The 20,477-nt window shown below is 37.9% G+C and overlaps 1 protein-coding gene across 13 annotated transcripts in view; it reads left to right on the plus strand.

Annotated features, from left to right (window-relative positions):
* The first annotated feature begins 14,449 nt into the window (after positions 1-14,449).
* ptprfa (protein tyrosine phosphatase receptor type Fa) overlaps positions 14,450-20,477 on the plus strand; it is a 224,410-nt gene continuing 218,382 nt past the window's right edge. For 2 of the 13 annotated variants that reach the window (XM_064330626.1, XM_064330630.1), the window contains exon 1: positions 15,555-15,729. In XM_064330626.1, the coding sequence (XP_064186696.1) occupies positions 15,716-15,729 (14 nt within the window). In that variant the 5' untranslated portion in view covers positions 15,555-15,715. Of the gene's footprint in view, positions 14,737-15,554; positions 15,730-20,477 lie in introns of those variants that run through there. The other 11 variants (XM_064330631.1, XM_064330633.1, XM_064330634.1 and 8 more) reach the window with 9 other exon arrangements.

The following is a 20,477-nucleotide window of genomic DNA, read 5'->3' on the forward strand; positions in this document are numbered from 1 at the left end:
TGTGGGAACAAGTGTCATGAAAAGGGGGGGGGGGGTGGATTTAGAGTGAAATATACAGAGTGGTGGCAGTTAGTCCAGGTATAGTCTGAAGAGATGAGTCTTCAGGCCACGGCGGAAGATGGGTAGTGAGGGAGAGGGACTGGAAGTTTATTCCACCACTGGGGAGCTAGGGTGGAGAAGCTCTGTGATCCCTTTGGTCGGGTGGGAGGGGGTACAAGGCGCCCTGCTGCTGCAGAGCGGAGTGATCGAGCAGGCATATAGGGTCGAATCATGTCCTGCAAGTAGATGGGGGCTGTCCTGTTGGCTGCAGTGTAGGCAAGGGTCAGCGCTTCGAACCAGATCCTGGCAGCGACCGGTAGCCAGTGGAGTGATCGTAGCAGAGGAGTGATGTGGGAATATATTTATGGGAATATGTGACGTGACGTGGGAATATAAATAATATATTTATATTATAATGTAATATATATATTTTCTTTATGAAAGTTGACATAGATAAATATTTATAAAGCCCTTATGACCTTTTAATAAAGCTGTTATACATGCTACATGAAGGCTATAAGACAATATACTTTCTGCGCTTTGCTAAGTGGGACAATGTCTTTAAACATCCATAGAAAACAAATTTTAAGTAAACATTTAGATAGGGAATGACAAATCATAACATCAGGAAATTTCACAAAAGTTTTGGTAAATTAGTTTTTACTATGGATTTATGTGCTATTTGTGAGACATTGACAGATGTAGCTTGCCGTGTATTCAAAATGCTTCTATGACCAAAATTTGATTCCCCCTGGCAGTTTTCAAGACAAGCTCCAAAGGAAAATTAATTTGACTTCATGCCATGTTGCATATGTATGTAATATAATGCCCCATAATTCAAGATATTCCTGATATCCAGGATTTCAGTCCATCGTAGTAACATTTGAACTATTACTTTTCTCTGTGTCTTGAGTCAGAAACATTTTCACCATCTGCCAGTGAAACTTCCTTCAGAAATGCTCAGATGTGACTAACAGTACCCAGGTTTGTTTTCCTCTCTCAATGTATATGTCTTTGGTGGCAATGTCCTGTGGGAAACAGACCATCTGGATATGAAATTTCCCTTGTCATCACTTGCTACTCCTGGCCTATAGAGTTACCTTGATTGTGATTATTCTCTGTAGTATCTACATAGGTAGATGTTGTGTGTGTGTGTGTGTGTGTGTGTGGTGGGTGTGTGCGTGAGTGTACGTGTGCGTATTGGGAATAAACAAATTAGCATCAAGTGCTTCAGAATGTCATAAGTTTGAGTATGAAATGAAAACATAAAACTGACATTAGTCTCACAGTTCTCGTGGCTGTATAGTTACTGTATATTCTTGATCTGTTGACCGGCAGTCTTGTGTAATCACAGTGATCTCCAAACTTGTCAGTGGTGGGAGTGAGATGAAGATCAGCTACCAACAGGCACCAAAGTCTGGTATTAATTCCAGTGATTGAGTCCATATTTACATATTTTGTTGAAGTAGTTCTGGCACCACAAGTGAAAATTATAGTCTCTGCTTTGTTGCTTGGATTTGTTTCCCCAAGTTAGAAAATTCAACTGCATTCTGATACCTGAGAAATACAGTCATTTAACATCCAGCATTACTTCAGATTCACCTGAAAGGGAAAAAAAGCGTATGACAGGGGTATGACTCGACTGGCTTTTCTGACAGCTCTGACATCTTCTGACTGAGCACCCTGTGAACTGCATGGTAATTTCTGGAAAAAATGGGAGCCCACAGCAGCCCTGTTTCTTAGGTTCTTAGCAGATCTGCCATGCTCAGATATTCATTAAATAAACCAAATGCTTCTGATGAACTTCACAAACCTTATATGTTTAGGCTCAGTAATTTGTGAGGCAGAGACCTACGCACAAAAGTAAAATATATATTAGCATTTCTACTACACTTATTTAATTTTAAATTCATACATAAATAGTGGAGAATATTGGATTTTGTTTGCTAGAGGCAATAAATAAAAATGCAAATAGAATGTGAACTCCAAATTAACTCCAAAAACTTAATTTAACTTGTAGCTCTGATATGTTAACCTTGTACTGACCAGTTGTCCATTTTTCAGCAATTCTATTTTTTTAGGTCTCTGGAGTAGCTAAAACATTGACATTTGAATGATTCATTGATAACTCAGCAAGATGCCTAATGTGGAGTAAAATATTTTGTTAAATACTGGAAGACAGATGTTGTGTTCTCAAAATCTCAAGATCTGAACACATAAATCCATGATTTTACTTTCACAATGCCCCCAAGAAGCCCTGATCTGTATCTCCTGTTTATCCTTGTCTGCTTATTTCAGGAAATCTGCAGAGGAAACATAGTTTCTGGCTGCTTATTTGTCACTGTCAGGGGAATGTGAGCTGGACTTGGTAATGTATGCTCATTAATGACCTTGGAACAGGGTTTGGGACAAAAACACTTAATTCACAGCACTGCTGTCACTAGTCATTTCACATACCTGATAACCACAGTAATGGAACATCTGAGTAAATAATAACAATCATCCTTTTCACTCTTTTGGAAAACTCACAATGATTTACAAGTCTACAACAACATACCTTGGGCACATTAATCTTTATATGTGGATAGGCACTAGCCTTTGTACAGAAAGGTATCATGCATTTGTGCATGACTGGGGCCATACCAACACTTGCTTTTCCCCCTTTTGCCAAAAACTCAGTATGGGTTATAACTTGTTTTCTCAGTACCATTAGTGTGAATAGACCTGCAGTCTGGCATCACAGAGGCATGAACCATACTGTTTATTTGCAGTTAAACTGTGCTATTTGGAGAAAACAATATACCAATAAATTACAATGGATTACAAATAAGAGCAATGTTAAACTGTGCTAACTAGGTTTCCACACAAACACACTAAATGATGAGGAAATTACCTCCTGCCATTCTCAAGTGCACTGCACTTGATTTGCATACTGAAGCTACTCAGTAAGAGCTCCAGTTAGTCAATAGGTGGACAGTGTGTCTCCAAGTGGCTCGTTTTTATGCTTTAATGGTGTTCGGTGGATCGGAAGATCCTTCCCAAGGTTCTCCAGAGATATCTGTAAGATACCTAATCCGTGGCCATTAGTGCTTGGCCCACGAAAACACAGCTTTGCATTCAAGAAATTAAAAATTAACCAGCTATTATCCCTTTCTGGAGTCTCCCTAGGAACACAGGAAAAACAGATTCCCTAAGAGCTCTGCTATAGAGAAGAAATGACATTAGAAACCCAATCTACCAAAGAAATGCTGACTGAGGAGCTGGAATAAAATTTCTGGATGCGCCTAATTACTTAGTCCAGCTGAAAAATAACTGGTACCTATCAGACTACACAGATATGTGTATTCCTTTATTTTATATGCTTCAATATTGTATTGTCTGTGTGTGCCTATGCATATATAATGTATAGCTTTTCAGGATTTGTCACAGACTCTGACAGTGAAACACTGAGAGTTTCAATGCAGAGATTCTCTTTTTACTAGCATTGATTTTCTATGCAAACCAAGGCATGAAACTGAATCCTGACCTTGCCAGTACTGACTGTGGTTGAAATTCCTGTAGTATGGCACATACTGTAGGTGACCATGGTGATTCTACAAGTTGCTCGTGCCTGTGGTCTGCCTGCAATGGCAGTGTATGAATTGCAGTCTTCCAGCACAGCTAAAGTAATGGTCTGCAGAAAGGAAGGGGGCGCTAGTTGACTGAGAACATGCATTAAATTGACAGAGGGCTCAGTGTGATGGGAAGGGATGTTGATGAGAGCCAGTACAAATGTAACAGTTTTTGGATTTTGTTCATTTACTCTGAAAATATTTAGTCTCACACTATGAAATTTTACTTCAGACAGCTTTGACACGTCAGTAGTCATTGCCTGTTTCAGTTACGTTCATTACTTAATTGAGTCAGATACAACTTACACCGAAGTACAAGCGGTCCCATCTTACATTCATACAACCTATTTGGGATAACTGTAACAGAGGAGCGGAATAATTGTAACAGTAAATGAAAATGCCCTATAATGCAGTATGGAGTTTTGGGAGATAACTTCATGCCAAGACCCATTTCAGAATTTAAAAATGAATTGTGCTCAAACAGCTGAGACCAGACACAGCCTCAAGATAAAGCGTGGCGTGACCCTTTTTCATCAAGAATCTTACGAAGGCTGATCTAATGGATGAAAAGTTATGTTTTGCAACTGAAAGCAAGAAATATTATGTAACTTGTGAGCTGTGATCACAAACTATTTGGGTGTGATTTCTTGACTTCTTAATTTGCATCAATATTTTAATGAATCAGTCTTTGATATGGTGCGGATGGTGTTCACAGCTGTTGTGCAACAAGGAGCACAAACTGCATTTTTTTACGAGTATGTCTACTCCTTATTATAGTACATTATAGTGAGTTTTGAGCACATTGTTTTCAAAGAATTGCTACAAGTCTATTTTTATGGGTAGGAGTGTATTGTATAGGTGGGAGATGTTGTCTACATGGTGTAAGATACAAAATACTATGAGTTTTGTCAGTATGTCTGTGCAGACAGAAAAGTAGATATACATATAAGCCCCCTGTCCCTTCGGTGCTTCATAAATGCAACAGTGTGCATAAATGCTCTTATCATCAAAGAAAGCAGCACTTAGAAGTCAGAAAATGTAAGAATAGTGGGTGTTTTTCAACCAATTCTAAGAATCTGGCTGAAAGTGATTACACTGGCTGAAGTGCTGAAGCTTCAAAAGCTATTTTTTCTCCCATCCACCATTAAGTTGGACTGTTTCCTGACTGCAAATCCATGAAAGGATGTGATTGGGATCTATTAATCCCTCGACTCCAGTTTTGGGTTCACGTGTTACTGATAATTACTTCAATGAGCGAGTATGAGGAATGTCTTCCCTGCAAATGCATTATACTCATACATTGATTTCGCATTAGTTTTGAATTACAAACACCTTTTTAACATCCAGAGATCTTTACCTTAAGCGTGTGAGATGCATATAGTCGCTCCATTTTCTTTTTTTGACTGCCGTGCCAAAGATGCTGTATCACAGCATGTTTTCTTCGGCAGCCTTCTCATCAATGGATTTAAGCTTGGGTGTCGAGTCGTGTTAAAAGCTATTTACTCTCCTGCTAGGCAGCTCATTTCTTGACTCTGGAATGTGTTTTCGGGAGGAACTGTTGGCAGTTCACTGTCTAACAAGATAACTTGCCATCACCTGGAGAGGGAAACTTTAATTTGGCTAGGTTGTGCCTGTCTCGTTGCACAGGAGAAACTGCCTGCACCAGCTGTGGACGAGGTGGTCTTCTCCCATGCAGTGACTGTTCAGCTTACTGCTGTGGTGGGGGGAAAAGAAGCAGTTCCAGCAAATGCAGCTGTTGTTCCATTGCAGAAATGAGATGTTGTGCTTGTGATTCCCAGATTGGGAAGAAAAAAAAATCCAAGAAAATAGAATAATTTTTGATAACAAAATGAATTTGTGATAGTAGGTGTGTGGTCAGTTAAGTTCCTTCTCATGCAGGATTAATGTGGAGTTTTGTTTTGAGCCACAGCAGTGTGTGGTGCAGCAGAGCATCTCTGCTTTTGGTAGCCAGGTAGACATGGCCAAGAGGAAATGTGTGCGACCTGCCATCTTAATCCACCCAAAGCTGGTCGAACAGTGAGGGGCACCACAAAGCAGCTGCAATACTAGCACTGGCACTGCCTTTCTGCCTCCCAAACCAGGAAGCGGGAGGGCAAAAATTTCCCATTAGTCTCATCAAGCACAGGCTATGCAGGAGGTTCATTCGCTTTTAAACTCGCATTTTGGATAATTTTCAGAGGCAGTTGTCAGCAAACCGATTTTGATGTTTTATGTTAACATTTCAGACCCCATCTAAGCATTCCTACGTTTCCTCCTAAGGAGGGCGATAGATACTTGCTGAACACAGTGTTCAGAAATGCTTGTTTTCTATCAAATTCCAAACATTTTTAATCCCTGTGTGCAGGGGAATCATGACCTTTTGGAAGGTTTTATCTATCACCCTCCTCACATAATGGCTGCTTCAACCATTAGCAATCCTAACACCCCTCTCCCTGGCTGGGTGTATTCAGGCTCATTCTTTCAAATTGAATACGGCCATGACCTGAAGTGCTCTGTCAGTCTCATTAGAACACAAACCCTGGAACTCTGTTTGGTGATATTATGCTGTTTTCAGAAAAAAAAAAAAATCTTTTCAAGTTTTGTATTACTGTATGTGGGGATATACTTAAGTGCAGTCTTGAGGGCACAGCTGAGACACTGAATCTGAACTCAAATTGAATAAGTAATACTGCTCATAGTATGCAGAAAAAGAGTTATTTTTTCAAGATGGGTGAAGCTGTCCAGAAGACGATGGCCATAGAATTCATTATGCGTTGTTCTTACTCATGGAGTCCCTAAACACTGTGATTACAATTTAGCTCAACAAATGATTAAACTCCTCTACTCTCTTCTCGTGGACTTAAGTTTAGGTTAGTTAAGGATGTATCATTCGCATATGTGCTATTCTGCACTTCAGTGCTGCAATATATGCCAAATTGATGTTCGAATCATATTCGAACATTGTCGAATATGAATTCTAGAGTATATAACTTAAGGCAATATGAATACATAATTATAAAATCTATTCATTTTTTCTGTTTTCACATTCTTGAGTATGCTTTACATATTGTGTATAAAATATGTAAATATCTTCTACAACAAGTACTTCATTATATGTGCATCTGTTTAATATGTAACAACAATTAAATTGAAATTTAGTATGAGTTACTTGTCATGCAAACTTCTCAACATATAAAATACTAGAAAGACTTTTGGTACCCTCATATCCCTACCACTGACCCTCACATAGGCTGCTATATCTGTTGACCCATTAAAGTTATTGGATTTACTAGGCTTTAATATGTTCAACGTGTTTAAACTTTTTATAGTAATATCTCTAAAACCCATTTTCCTCTTCCACTCAGCTGCAAAATGAAGGGGTGGAGCTATTAATCACTAATCAATATGTTTACCTTCTGAGAAAAGCACAATTATTTTTTCAAATCAGCATATGGTAGATCTACTCATTTTTTTATTTAATGCAACTTTCATCCCTTCACTGTTTTGAAATATTCAGTCCTAACTGGCAGTCTGACAAACTGCAAGCTCAGGGTCTGTTTTCTTGCAAGCACTTTTTAATGTTGCTGGGAAACTGGGCTTTTGGTCCTTCACCCTTTTCCAATTTCGCTCACTCATTTAATTCCTGAAACACAACATTGCTTGGACTCAGGAGCACTGTAGGACATTTGGATTCATGTGTTTTTGACAACACAACATGCTAAAAACATACAATGTAGCAATGCTCTATCAAGCTATGGTATTTAAATCTTCACCCGACTCATTTCAAATCAATCTTCAAAATAAGAGTTACAGAAGGAGTATAAAAGGTTCATTTACGTTTAGCATTGTACTGTAGAGAAGAGTGGTACTTTTCATAGGGATGGGCAATTCTATTCTTGCATGGCCAAAATATGCTAAATATTTTGAAAAATATAAAATTTTAGCTGAACAAAAAGCATAAAAGATCCTGCAAATGATTGAGAATGACACTTCATACCTGACCCACAGAGATTCCACATCAATGTTATAATCACGTGCACACTGTATAGCTTTAAGCCACTTTGGCACAAACATAAAGATGTAGGACATATAGTATTAATTCAGGAGACCTACTAAATAGTTTTCTCTCAAAAAAAACAGAATGTGTGCTTCTTCAGATGGACTTTGCAGTCTGTCAATCCCTATTGGCGTTGATCATCTTTTTAAGATGGACAGGAAGAAAAAAAATACATTCTCTTCAGTAATTAGGACTGCAATGAAATTTCACACCCCTATGTCACAATTCCTGACTGCACTGCTGTGAAGGATTTCTACATAATAGGCCCACATAATTATACCAATTGTCCTCTACAGACCTCTGTTCCTCACAAAGAATTTCAGAAAATGACCTTGTGACAGAGCTCAGGGAAGAGGTTGTCAATCTGAAGGGGTTATCAATCTGTTGATAATTTTAAGATTTGTGGGAATATTACAATGTGTAATCAGCCTTTATTAAACAATATCATGTATGCAAAGGTTATTATGAGATGTTTAATAAAGGGACATGAAGAATTACGTTCTACAAAATACCATTTCTTACCCAAGGTTTAATCTCGAATAAATCATAAATGATTGCTTTGAAATCTACATTTAGAGGGAAGCACTGAATACCCCCTAAATTAATTTTTATCTGGTTGACAGAAAGCATCTCTTTGTAATTTAAATCTAAATAGGATGTTACACAATATTCTTTAAAGGAAATAATTAAGATGGTATAAAAATAAATAATCTTTAATCATTATATGATGAGTAAATCAAAGTATATTCTTTTTCATGAATATAACTACTATATGTTTTTTTCAGAAAACTTTGTCACATTCATTTATCTACAAAATAGTTGGTTTATTGCCCATGCTTTTTGTGATTTCTTAATCACTTATGCATTATTTATGCATTATGCCTACTTTCCAGGTAAACATTTAATGAGTCAAAGAGAGGGTAGTTTAGTTAAATAGAAATTAATACACCACATTTTTTACATAAAGAGGGATGATTCTATCTGTGCAATGCTTTCACATTGAGGAACTTATACTACATATCCTGCAGCCAGATGAAGGATTGGTATCCAGAATTTGACCCAACTCTTGATCCCAAATCTGAAAGCCATCTGAAAAATCTGTTAGAAAAGTATATGTGATGCAGTTTATCACTGTGCATTATGTTGTATTATTGTAAAATTACCCAAAATCTGTAAAAATTTCTTTGTCTTATATCTATTATTATACTTCCGAATGCAATGTGAATCTTTTCATTGCTGGAGAAAATTACACACTAAAAATAAGAACCATAAACTTCTCATGTTATGGAAAACTCAGTACACAACACTCTTATGGTATCAATGGGAACATAAATACTATTGTAGACAATACAATAATGTACATTGTATAGTATACACTATAAATACTGGTAATCAGAATGTGTAAGTCAAATGCAGTAATATAATGTAGAAAATTACATTTTTTATGTAGTTTCTGCTGTAGGAATTACTGACTACTTAACAACAAAATTCACAAGACAGTGAGAAACTAAACATACATTACAGCTTCTTGGCAGCTCTCCTGTCATCTATTTACTGTTTCAGAGCAATAGTTTACTGTGCAGTGCAATATAACAGATTAAATTTGACATGGAATGAAAGTTTTCAGAAGATTAAACCAAGGCATCAAGTTTGAAACTAGTGGCGGAGTCAGTATTAGTGAATTAAGTATATCATTTAATTCCAGCCTCAAACATAGCCTAGTGCTTTCAACGTAATGGGCTGGAATATCTGCATTCTAGCATGAGCTAGAGATAAGAAAGCCAGGTTCCCATGGTATCGTGAAAATTAGTCTATTGCCACAGTACTAGCTGCACACAAATCGGCAGCCATTTCAAACTCTCATTTAACTGTCAGTAAACTATAAGATGGAAAATGACCTTTGGCACTTCTTTCCATTTGAATAATTTCTGTCAGCTGTTTGGAAGACATCAGCAGAGACAGGAGCAGTGTATCGCGGTTTATAACCTTAATACTATTATTAATATTAATGTGAAGGGGAGGGGGGGGGCAATTAGGCTGTCTTTCCATAGACATTGTCAAGAGCGCATTTAAGAATATAATGGTTTTTTATGCGTGCTGTTTTCTGTAAGCATGCTCTCCAAAATAACGCATCCCAATCATTCACAGATAAACAAAAACAATTTGAACAAAATTTATCAATGAAGTTATGCTTCCCAAAAGTATCATAGTCAGCATAATGAGCATATAATTAGCATGCTGAAAATAAATTTGTTGTAGCTTGTCGCACTATGTACCGTATGCAAATCTTGTACAAAGGAAGTGAATTCTGTTTTTAGTCCTTTGGCTGAAAATAAAATATTTGCGTCAATGGAATACAATGTTTAGACCAAGACTATTCCAGCCTTTCAGTTGAATTGCATTCAATATTAATGTATTTGATATGACAAGCACCCAGCTCTCTTGTAAGCAATGTCTCCAAATAGTGGTGTGTCAACTTTTTCCATGTTAAAAAATTCAAGGCAATTTCAAAGGAATGAAATAAACAACCTGCCTCAGAAGTTTGCAGTTCTCTTCTTCTGGAAGTGATAGGGGCTGACATTAACATCACTATCCTGTGGAACTATTCAGGAGGGTGGTGGAGATGTCTTGTATCTCTATAGTTTAACAATGGGAAATATATATATATATATGTATATATAAATACTTTTTTTCAACAAAAAGGCTACTAGCTGCATACAACATTGCTGGCATCAGAATGATTGAATTTCAAAGCAATGCTACCCTTGTTATGTTATAGGTCAGTGGGAAAGATGGATGTATGATTACGTAATGAGCAGGTAAATTTCTGAAGAGGAAGATGAGGAAGGAGTGATAACCCAATTTTGGAGCTAATACGTGTGCCCATACCTAACTCTGTGTGTTCACAAGTGGTTAGAAGGTACAGTTAAAAGTTCATTTTTATGTAGACAAAGAGTTTGTGGTCATTGTAATTATTTCTGTGGGAAAATCTAAAAAGCACCAAAGCTCAGCTGATTCAGCAAAGGTTATTCCCCACTGATGCATGACACTGCAAGCCAGCTATTCCAATCTGTGGAAAATATAGGTCATAAGTCATTTTCCTCAAGAAGCTAAGTGGCTGCTGCCTGTAAGTGTAGTGTCAACATTATATTTATTAATTTATTATTTATTTTTCTTCTTCCTATTATTATTATTATTAGTAGTAGTAGTAATAGTAGTATTCAGAATGCATGTACAGTAATCTAAGAATAAAAATGGTGACTTAAAATATTTAATATAAACCGATTAAGGTAAAGGTAAACATTCAGTATGTATACATATGTAAGAAAAATTGTATTATTCTTGCAATTCTAATTTGATTAACGAAAATGACAACGTAAATATTTCTGTTCTCAGTTTTCTAAGTTCTTGGACTTAATAAATATGAACAAAACAATTTCAGTGTCCCAAAGTTTAGAAAATGGGCAAGTATGTAAATAATGCATTGAAGTTGCATTTAATGCAAAGCAATTTCATTGTAATAGAATATGCATATCTAAAGTAAATGTTGATAAAGGCATGACAATGATTTGGTATCAATCACATTCATGTAATATTTAAAATTGTACTTCTACAAACTTCATCTTATACACTTTTTCATTGTGTATGAGTTAAAATTTCATCATAAGAACTGGGATAGGGTGCGGTGGGTTAGGTTTTTTTTTTTTACTAATAGGAGTTGAGCAAATAAAAGATTTATGTTCAATAACAGCAGCACTCAGTGCTCATAATCATTCATGTCATTTTTTTCCAAAGGATCAAATTCCTGAGTCACTTATATTCGGATGAGGTCAACATTAAAAGGCTATCCATTGCACTGCCAGTCCAAGAATCATCCAGAATGTGGTCTCATTTGACCTTGGAAGATTTATCCCACTTGTCAAATTATGGATGATCTTGGATGAGCCCTCATCAACCCTGAGGGTGGCACAGGCAAAACATGGGAATTGCAGCAGTAGCTACTTAAACAATGCAGAATGCAACAGGATGGGATAAAAGATTTACCTGACTGACCAGGAATTCCCCTGAAGACACACAGCGTCCAGAATCAGCTGTAGCCAGCCATATTATTACCAAAATCAGTGCTTCTAATAATGCTCATTATGTACCTGTCGAGTACATAATAAACACTGTTTATTCAGTCATTTGGGACAGACACGTAAACAGATCATTTTAAATCTCATTACTTGATTTGACTGCAATACACGTATTCTAAATATAATTAAAAAATCACAACTAATTTGGTAAACTATCCTGATCTTTGCATATGGTATATTTGTTACCAAATGAGTCCTAATATAGCCCTGTCCTAATTATGTGCCATGATTTTGCCTAAGAACATTGTGTGTTACTACATATAACTGTTAACTTTGGCAGCAAACTGTTATCAGATTAGTAATGCACCCATTATATCTAAAGTATATATCACAAAATCAAATTTATATGAAACAGTTGTACCTTAAATCCTTTGTGTTTATACTTGGTGAAGGGCACATTCCTGTCTCCTGAACATAGTCATTGGCCAGAGCTAAACAGTCAATGCTTTACATAATTTCTCTTGTCAGAAGAAATTGATCGGCAACCATCTATCAGAGATGCAAAAAGAATGATTGTTACTGATGAAATAAAATGTTTAATTCTGGTCAGTAGTCTGACTTGTTTTGCTTGTGACAAATCATGATGCCAAGAGGGATGCAAGAAAGGATTGTATAGTAGTGGTGAAGGCTGCTGGGAACTCACTTGGGTGATCCTGTAGTCAGACTGAAAACCAGATTGGTAATTGGATAGCCGAGTGAGATTAACATACTTTCTCTATCTGTGTTGTAATTTTAATAATGCACAGTGAATCAGGACCTTAGTTCATCACCTAATCTGGAATACACTCTTTCTACACAGGGTCCCTGTCACCTCCCTGGTGCTCTTAATTTGCTTCACTCAGAGGGGTGAATGCCCCCTATTGGCTCATTAACACTATTGCTAGGAACAACCTGCCAGGAGTTTTCTTATCCAAGTATAATCAACTTCACTACCACCAGTCAGTTGGCACACAAGGGCTATGGGTTGTAAGCCTTCCAGCTGCCATTAAACATTCATGAAATATTAAATATCGCTCCCATTAACAAAACCTTTTCAATCCACAATTAAATTCACCATGAAGAAGGTATACAGATGAAAGAAAATATCTAAATTAAAACAAAATAAACACTGATTATATGAATTATACAGTCTCCAAATAGATGAAACAATCTCTTAACCTTTATGAGCTAACTTTGGGTGCACATAAAAAAAGTACAAGGGATGTACAGTGCCTCAAAATATATTCATATCCTTGACATGAACCTGGATAAAAATAAACAGACCATGAGCAGGTTTGAACAGTCAATAAGCAACATGCAATGAATAGGCAATACAGGTTCTTGCTCAAAGGGGAAAATTACTATATTTTATTTTGCACTAATACAGTTCCTCAGAGAAAAGGATTTCAATTTGCAAGGAACATTTTCCCCCAAAAAAAGATTCAAACCAATTATTCGCACCCCTGTTTTCAGCACTTCACAAGGGTAACAATACTGAGTTGTCTTCTATTGCATTTTATGAGTTTAGTGATTATATCCATCGTCATACACACAACCCTACGAGCCTCTTCAAAACACACTAAACATAAATCACATCAAAAACCTAATTTGGGCTAATTTTAAAGTTATGTTAGTTTGTCTAGCTACTTATTTTTTGACAAAAAAATAAATTTGAATTAATTAATTTTAGGATACGTGCGTACACACAGGGAAGTTTGTGGAATTTCCTCAGTTGTGGGGCTCAATATGTTCCTGTAATTATTTAATGATGCATTTGGCAGACACTAGCCAGCCACCAAGGGGAACAATATTTATTTGTATGTTTAAAGACAGAAAAGACAGGATCTTCTGCCAGCCAATTTTTGTTAGGCCTATAAAATCTTTATTTTTTAAGTTAAACGATCACAACGAAGATAACGTATACAAAACTTTAATGCAGTAGGCCTATTAAATCCTATAAAATGTAGGCGTAGGCTACTAAACCTATAGGCCTAGTTTCGTATTATCACATTTAGCGGAGGGGATGGTCAATGCTCCGGGAAATCCCACTGCTTTAGCCTATGTATCATTTGCAAGTTATTTGATTAGTAAATGGTAAATGGTAAATGGATTAGTAATCACGGTGTCTTGGCGTTGTAGGCCTATTAGACTGGAATATATAGGCTAATGAGGAATATATAAGCCTTGCTTATTCTGCCATTGTAGCCTAACGTGGCGTAATATGATTTGTTTTGATTGCCGTACAATATTATAGTAGGTTATAGTAAATCAGTAATGGACCTCGTGAAGGTCTACTGTCTAATTTCTTTGTAGTTTAATGGTTTTCTCTTGATCTCTAAGTGGCTCTTGTCCTGTGGTATCTTTATTCTGGGGGAATTTACTTATATCTGACGTTAGACTAGGCTACTTTTTTGTAACATTGATTTATTCCATTAAAGAGGAATATCGTTCTGGTGTTTATCTAACGTTGCAGGTATCACAGATTCGTGCAGGATCGAGTGCGTCCGAGCAAATCCGAAAACCTGCGTGGGCAACCCGTCTGTGTGTGTGTGTGTGTGTGTGTGTGTGTGAGAGAGAGAGTGCGTGAGTGAGTGAGAGAGAGAGAGAGAGACCAAAGAGCTTCGGCGTGACGCTGCGCGAGGGACAGCGGGCGAGCAAGTGAGTGGGAGAAACTCAGACACGCCGGTTCTAGGGGAAAATAAATATCATCAAAACAGAAACAGCTATCCATCCCGGGATTATACTTCAGATTCTTCGTGGTATACATTACGGACGGCTTTCAATTTATTTGGAATCGAAGGCGGTTCACTGATTTAAAAGAGGATTTATAGTTTCGTTTGTAAACTACCGGGAGAACGAAGTGGTTGCTGAATTGCTAAGAGAGAAATGCAAACGGCAGAGGAACGGAGAGACCGTGAGTTTTCTTTTAATCAGATTTCTTAAACCTTGGATATTTTGCATGAAATTGCACAAAGGCGGAGACTAGGGCTAAATCAGCGTCAGTATGTTGATTATATGCTAAAGATGTTTAAGAGATTCAAAATTGGGTAACTTATAGCTACGTGACTGAAGATCCAACGTGTTGTATTATGTGGCATATATTTCTAACCACCGATCAATTTTCTGTTCTAGACTAAGAAGTATTGTTTTCTTGCTGGCTTGATTTGTTTGGTGTGTACTTAACTGTGGATGCAACACAGTTTTTTCCCCACAGAAACAAAAGCTAGCAGAACTAACGTTAACGTTAGCTATCAATAGCAATGCCACTAGCACTAGCGCACAAACTCAAACAGCGCTCGCCTGTTGAACCTGTTTCGTCGTTGAGCAGGTTGTTTGAAATTAGAAAAATAAATACGCTGCACAAAAAACATTAACAACTGATTTCTTTGTTTTTCCTGGATTTGATACACTCGTGACGTGCATTGTCAAAGAACTAGCTATGCAGCTAAGTAATTTGTTTTGCAACATGCCGACGTTATTTAAAACGTGTTGTCCGCTAGCATCCGTTACATATCCAAAGTGCAGTAGTAGCCTAGCTGTAATCAACGAACTATAAGACTAACTCAGTTAACTTATTGAGTGATTTTGCGTTTATGTCATGATCTATTTGATTTTACCTTAGCATATGATTAGCTATTGCTTGCTGCCAATTTGTGCTGTGTGATAAACAGAAGTTACTGAGAATATGTCGTTGTCCAAGTGAAATAACGTTGTGTGTCACTGCATAGTCAAATAACAATGTCATTAGATGTAATGACATTATTAAGGCGTTTAACTAGCCGAAGGGTGTTAACGTTACGTGTAGGGTAGACGCAAGTTAGATGGTCATTGAAGAAGACTTCACGGTTTAGCTTGAGCCATCATCAGTTGCACAGATGCTTGCTACGTAGCAGATGTTTCCTAAAGGGTAGGTAACATTGTGTAACGTCAACTGGTTAATAAGCTGACGTGCCGAATGTATACATTTGAAAGTTAATTATTTTCGCAAGCTTATATAGACATTTTTTAATGCATGGCATTCAAAGCCGTTTTCTATTGAATTCGTAACGTTACATAATTTTGCCAAAGCCTGCAGGCAATGAGTATTTTGCTAGGCTAATCTAAAGCAACTATTGTGGTTAGTTGTAACTAATTTATACCAGTTGACGTTGATTGTCCGTGTTAGCTAGCTATCCTTGCCGTGCCAAGTCTGGACGCGAATAATAAACGACGACTAGTAAACGATTAACTTTGTTCAAATTGTTTGCTTTTTAAATACAGAAAGGCGTGGAACATATTTGGAATGAATACGAAGTCAGCATTCAATTCCATATTTTCACATGGCTAACCGTGCAATGTTAGAATAAAACTTGAAATGTTATAGAGCACGCATTTCCTGATAAGCACACCGCCAGCTTTCGAAAACATTGCAGTTGCGTTGGTTCATAGGTTTAAATGAACAGTTTTTCTGAATATTGTGTTTCTTCAGTATATTCCATAAATCACAACATGTAATACTAATGGACATGATTAAGCAACCTAATCATGTTTTCGTGTAGCTAACCCATTGATACTGCATGCATATTAGTATTGCTGGGTCTGTATCACTGGCTGGATATTTTACCCGTAGTCTATTTAAGTATTTTCAGACGGCTAGCTAAATCATTTTGCTTTTTTAGAAAAATGGGTTGACAATCCAAGTCTTACCTTTTGGTATTAAACAGGAAGCTCTCGGATATAACGTTAGTGTGTTAAATAAATCACTTTTCAATTTTTGTCACATTAATCAGTGGACGTGCCAGCCAGCAGTTTAAAATCGGCCTGCCGAGATTACGCAGTTTGTTCTGGGGTCTGGGTGTGAAGTAGGCTATCAAGGTTCTATGAACATATGATCGATTTCAAGTTTTATTTCCAAATACTTACCTAAAATACTGAATAATATAATAATTATTCAAACGAAGACGACAAATGAGAGATTTGTCCAAAGAGATGAGCTCCGAAGAAACTGATTGTAAACTAAGCGGTAAGCTATTTAGTGGAGATCATGCACGCCATACGTTTAAGTAGAATGATTGATTTAATTACTTTTTTAGTTTGTACTGTCATAGTGGATGCTACAGACGCAATGCTGGAGACTTCACTGAGAACAAACCCGACCAGGGTTAGTGTCGTTTCCCGATATACAGTTTCACACGGGGAATGCTTAGGAACAAATACAAGCAATTGTATCAGACAGCATGAACAACGGAAGCCGTTTAGCCCCTTTGTCCTAGGTTTTTTTTTGTGCAAAGTATAACATCACATTCTTTCTTTCTTGGTAAAATGGAAGTGACTGAATCGGGACTGTAACCGTGCGATTTGCCTGCCCACCCCGCGAGTAGGAACCGTTAAAATGTCTTGTCGAATTTTCTTTCCTTTTCTTTTCTGGGAGGTTTAATATAACCTCTTTGGAGTTTGTTGTCAATTTTAGTATCGAATTATACGTTTGTGACCAAAATTTTAAGAGCGTTTCCTCTGGCGTGGCTCACCCCATCAAGCTATTTTAAGCGACTCGCTTCTGGAGTGCAGGGGCGTTCACTGGCATTGGGTATAGTGCTTCGATCACTTGCGTCGACAGAAATAAAGAAAGACATTTTGTACATTAATATGACGAATATCAAACAATTTAACCTTAAAAGTGATAATCGTGGTAATGCAAGTGTAGTTCATTACGCTGGCCCTGATTCGTAGACCAGGGTTATAGCATATTTTTACTCTACATTTAACTAGCTGGCTTGGTCCAAAGTTGCAGTTCAATTTTATAATCACTGCGTTTCCGCAAATCTACTTTATTCTTAGATTTCAGTGTTGTGATTTTACCATCTGATTCATTGGGTAGAGAGCTTAAACTGCCACACAGTGCTTTCATCCAACATGTCTGTTCCTTCTGTCCCCCTTTCAAGCAATATGATATCAAGCTGTTTTTGTGTCTTTAGACCATGTGTCACATACAGAATATGAATATTTTTCATAATCTGCTGTTTGATGTGAATTTGTGGATCCTTCAAACGTGTTTGTGAACATATTCTGTGCAATGTTTTTCAGGGACATTTCAGAGACTTCACTGTTAGCAGAGTATTAACTGAAGCGATTTTCAAGGTTTCTGCCTTGGGTGGGTGTGCCTGTGGGAGTTCGCGTTTGGCGCTGTGCGCGTGTGTGTCTGTCTGTGCGTGTGCATGTGTGCACGTGTCCTCGTAGGCCAGAGACGGCTGTAGCCAGTGCATCTGTCTCTGCTTCTGCCCTTCGTAATATATTCCCGGTCCTCTTGGCGGCAGAGCCCTCTGTGGTAAACAAAAGATAAACATTGCTGCCACTAATTAGCACTGTTGCCGCACTCTGGTCCTCCCGTTACCACTGTTTCTGCTGAAGAGCCACTCGGCACTGGCCCCGCTCAGCTGCTCTGATGATGCTTGCTCATGCTTTCCGTGTTGATAAATTATGTGCAATTTCAGGCGTGAGTGGGAGTATAAACATATTTTAGAGGAGGGCTGGCTTATTTTGTGATTATTTATTGGTACACAGTGTTTTTTTTTTCTCCTTTTTTTTTAGTAACAGCCAGGGTATTATGATGGAACAGGTTGCTGCAGCATGACTGTCAGGTGGAAAAAAAATTGTAGAGTAGCAGCCTGCAGCCAGGAGAAGTAATTTGACTGCATATTGAAACCAGGTTTCTTAATGGGGAGGCTGCTGATGGAAATATGAAGTATTTACGCTGATGTTTCACAGGGTGTGGTCGTATAACTGAAAGTGGAAACAGAAGTCCAGCTTAGAAAGGTTCACTTTATAAGCTCTTTTAATGTGTGTCCTTTACAACTCCCTTGGCAAGACTGTTAAAGTGCACCGAAGTGTGCATTTAATTTTGCCGACATCATAATATCACTGCCCAACTATAATAATAAGTCATTATTGTAATGATGGTTCATTTGATGGAGGTCTTGAACAGGCTGTCCTTACAGAGAAAAGGAAGCTGGACTGAACCTTGATGGTAACTAAGGGTAATATAAAAAAAAATGTATATATGTTTTATGGCTTTTTCAGCTTTATTGGACAGGAAAGTGTAGAGAGACGGGATGAATGGGGAGTGAGAGAGAGGGAGAGACATGCAACAAAGGTCAGGTGGACGGATTTGACTCGCTGATGTCGCAGCTCGGTGTTAGCTCACATGGATAGTGGACAGTGCTCTACAGGCTACGCTACGAGACACCTAAGTAAGAGTAATATTGACTGTAATGCCCCCATCCCCCCATTTCAGAGCACCATAATGTTTGAGACATATTAATGTTATGTAAATTAAAGTAGTAATGTCTAGTACTTTTTCACATATCCTTTGCGAGCAATGACAGATTTAAGTCTGTGATCTATAGACATACCCAGGTGCTGCCACACTCATGCTCGACAGACAAAAATGTTTCTACTGCCTCTGATACTAGGTCAGGTACTGGAAAACTTAATGCCTCAAACAGAAAAGGTAATTGAAAGATGGAAGCACTAAGCAACAAGTCAGGAGTAGGTAAATGCCTGGTGCTACAAGGTGCTCTTGAAGAGTAAGCTGCCTAAACATGAAAACTTGAGTGAATTCACTTCCAATAAAAGTTTTTCACTTATTTCTGCTCTGCGCTAGAGTGCCTACAGTTTTCTAATGTTCAAAAAGGTAATTGAGCCTGAACGTTGACCATGACTCAAGTGTAATGAGGAAAGCCTAAGTCTACTGGTAGAATGACTGGGCTATGCAGATACTAGCTAGCATTTTAAAGTAGGAAAAGCCTGGTAGTTATGATAGCATTGTTGGGAAAAATAACTTTGCCTTAGTCACCCAAATTGTTGCCAATGGAGTGTGAGCTACTCTGGCTATTTGGCTAGATAACCAATTTGGGGGGCCATCTTTTTATATGCACTTTATTGTCAAGCCCTTGCTTGGTGGTGTGCTGATTTGTTTTATGAATAGTAAATGGACTGAATTTATATAGCGCCTTTATCCAAAGCGCTTTACAATTGATTCTTCTCATTCACCCATTCACACACACACTCACACACCAACGGTGAAAGGCTGCCACGCAAGGTACCAGTCAGCTCGTTGGGAGAAATTAGGGGTTAGGTGTCTTTCTCAGGGACACTTCGACACGCACAGGGTGGGGGATCGAATCAGCAACTAAGTCGCCCCTATGAGGCTTATGAGAAGTTGTGGAGCCTGTCTCAACTTGGACATAAATCTGTAAGTAGCCATCCTCTCATATATCAGATGAAAAACTGTAGCTCAGACTGTCTCTGGTGAAATGAGTGTATTGTGGCCCAAGCCCTATGAATTCCAAAACGCCTCCTCTGGCTCTTTAAGGAAACTTTGGCTGGAACACCTTTTCCATTACCGCATGAAAAAACTGTGCGTAATTTGGTTGTCACTGGGAGATTCTGTGCATTTTATCTGTCCGGGTGAGTGTTAAGCCAATTTGATAATTTATGGAATGCAGTGTTCCTAAGAGAAGGAGCTTATTGAAATGGTGTGTATAATAAAAGGCAGAGAAGCATGCAGAACAAATTATTTTGGGGTTTGGGTGAGAGGGGTTAGGAATTAAAGGTTATGACGGCACCTTGTCCTGGCTTGACCTCCTCCTTTGTTGTCAGATTGCTAGAGGGAGATGA

Source organism: Anguilla rostrata, chromosome 4 (genome assembly GCF_018555375.3).
Source record: "Anguilla rostrata isolate EN2019 chromosome 4, ASM1855537v3, whole genome shotgun sequence".
Taxonomy (NCBI): domain Eukaryota; kingdom Metazoa; phylum Chordata; class Actinopteri; order Anguilliformes; family Anguillidae; genus Anguilla; species Anguilla rostrata.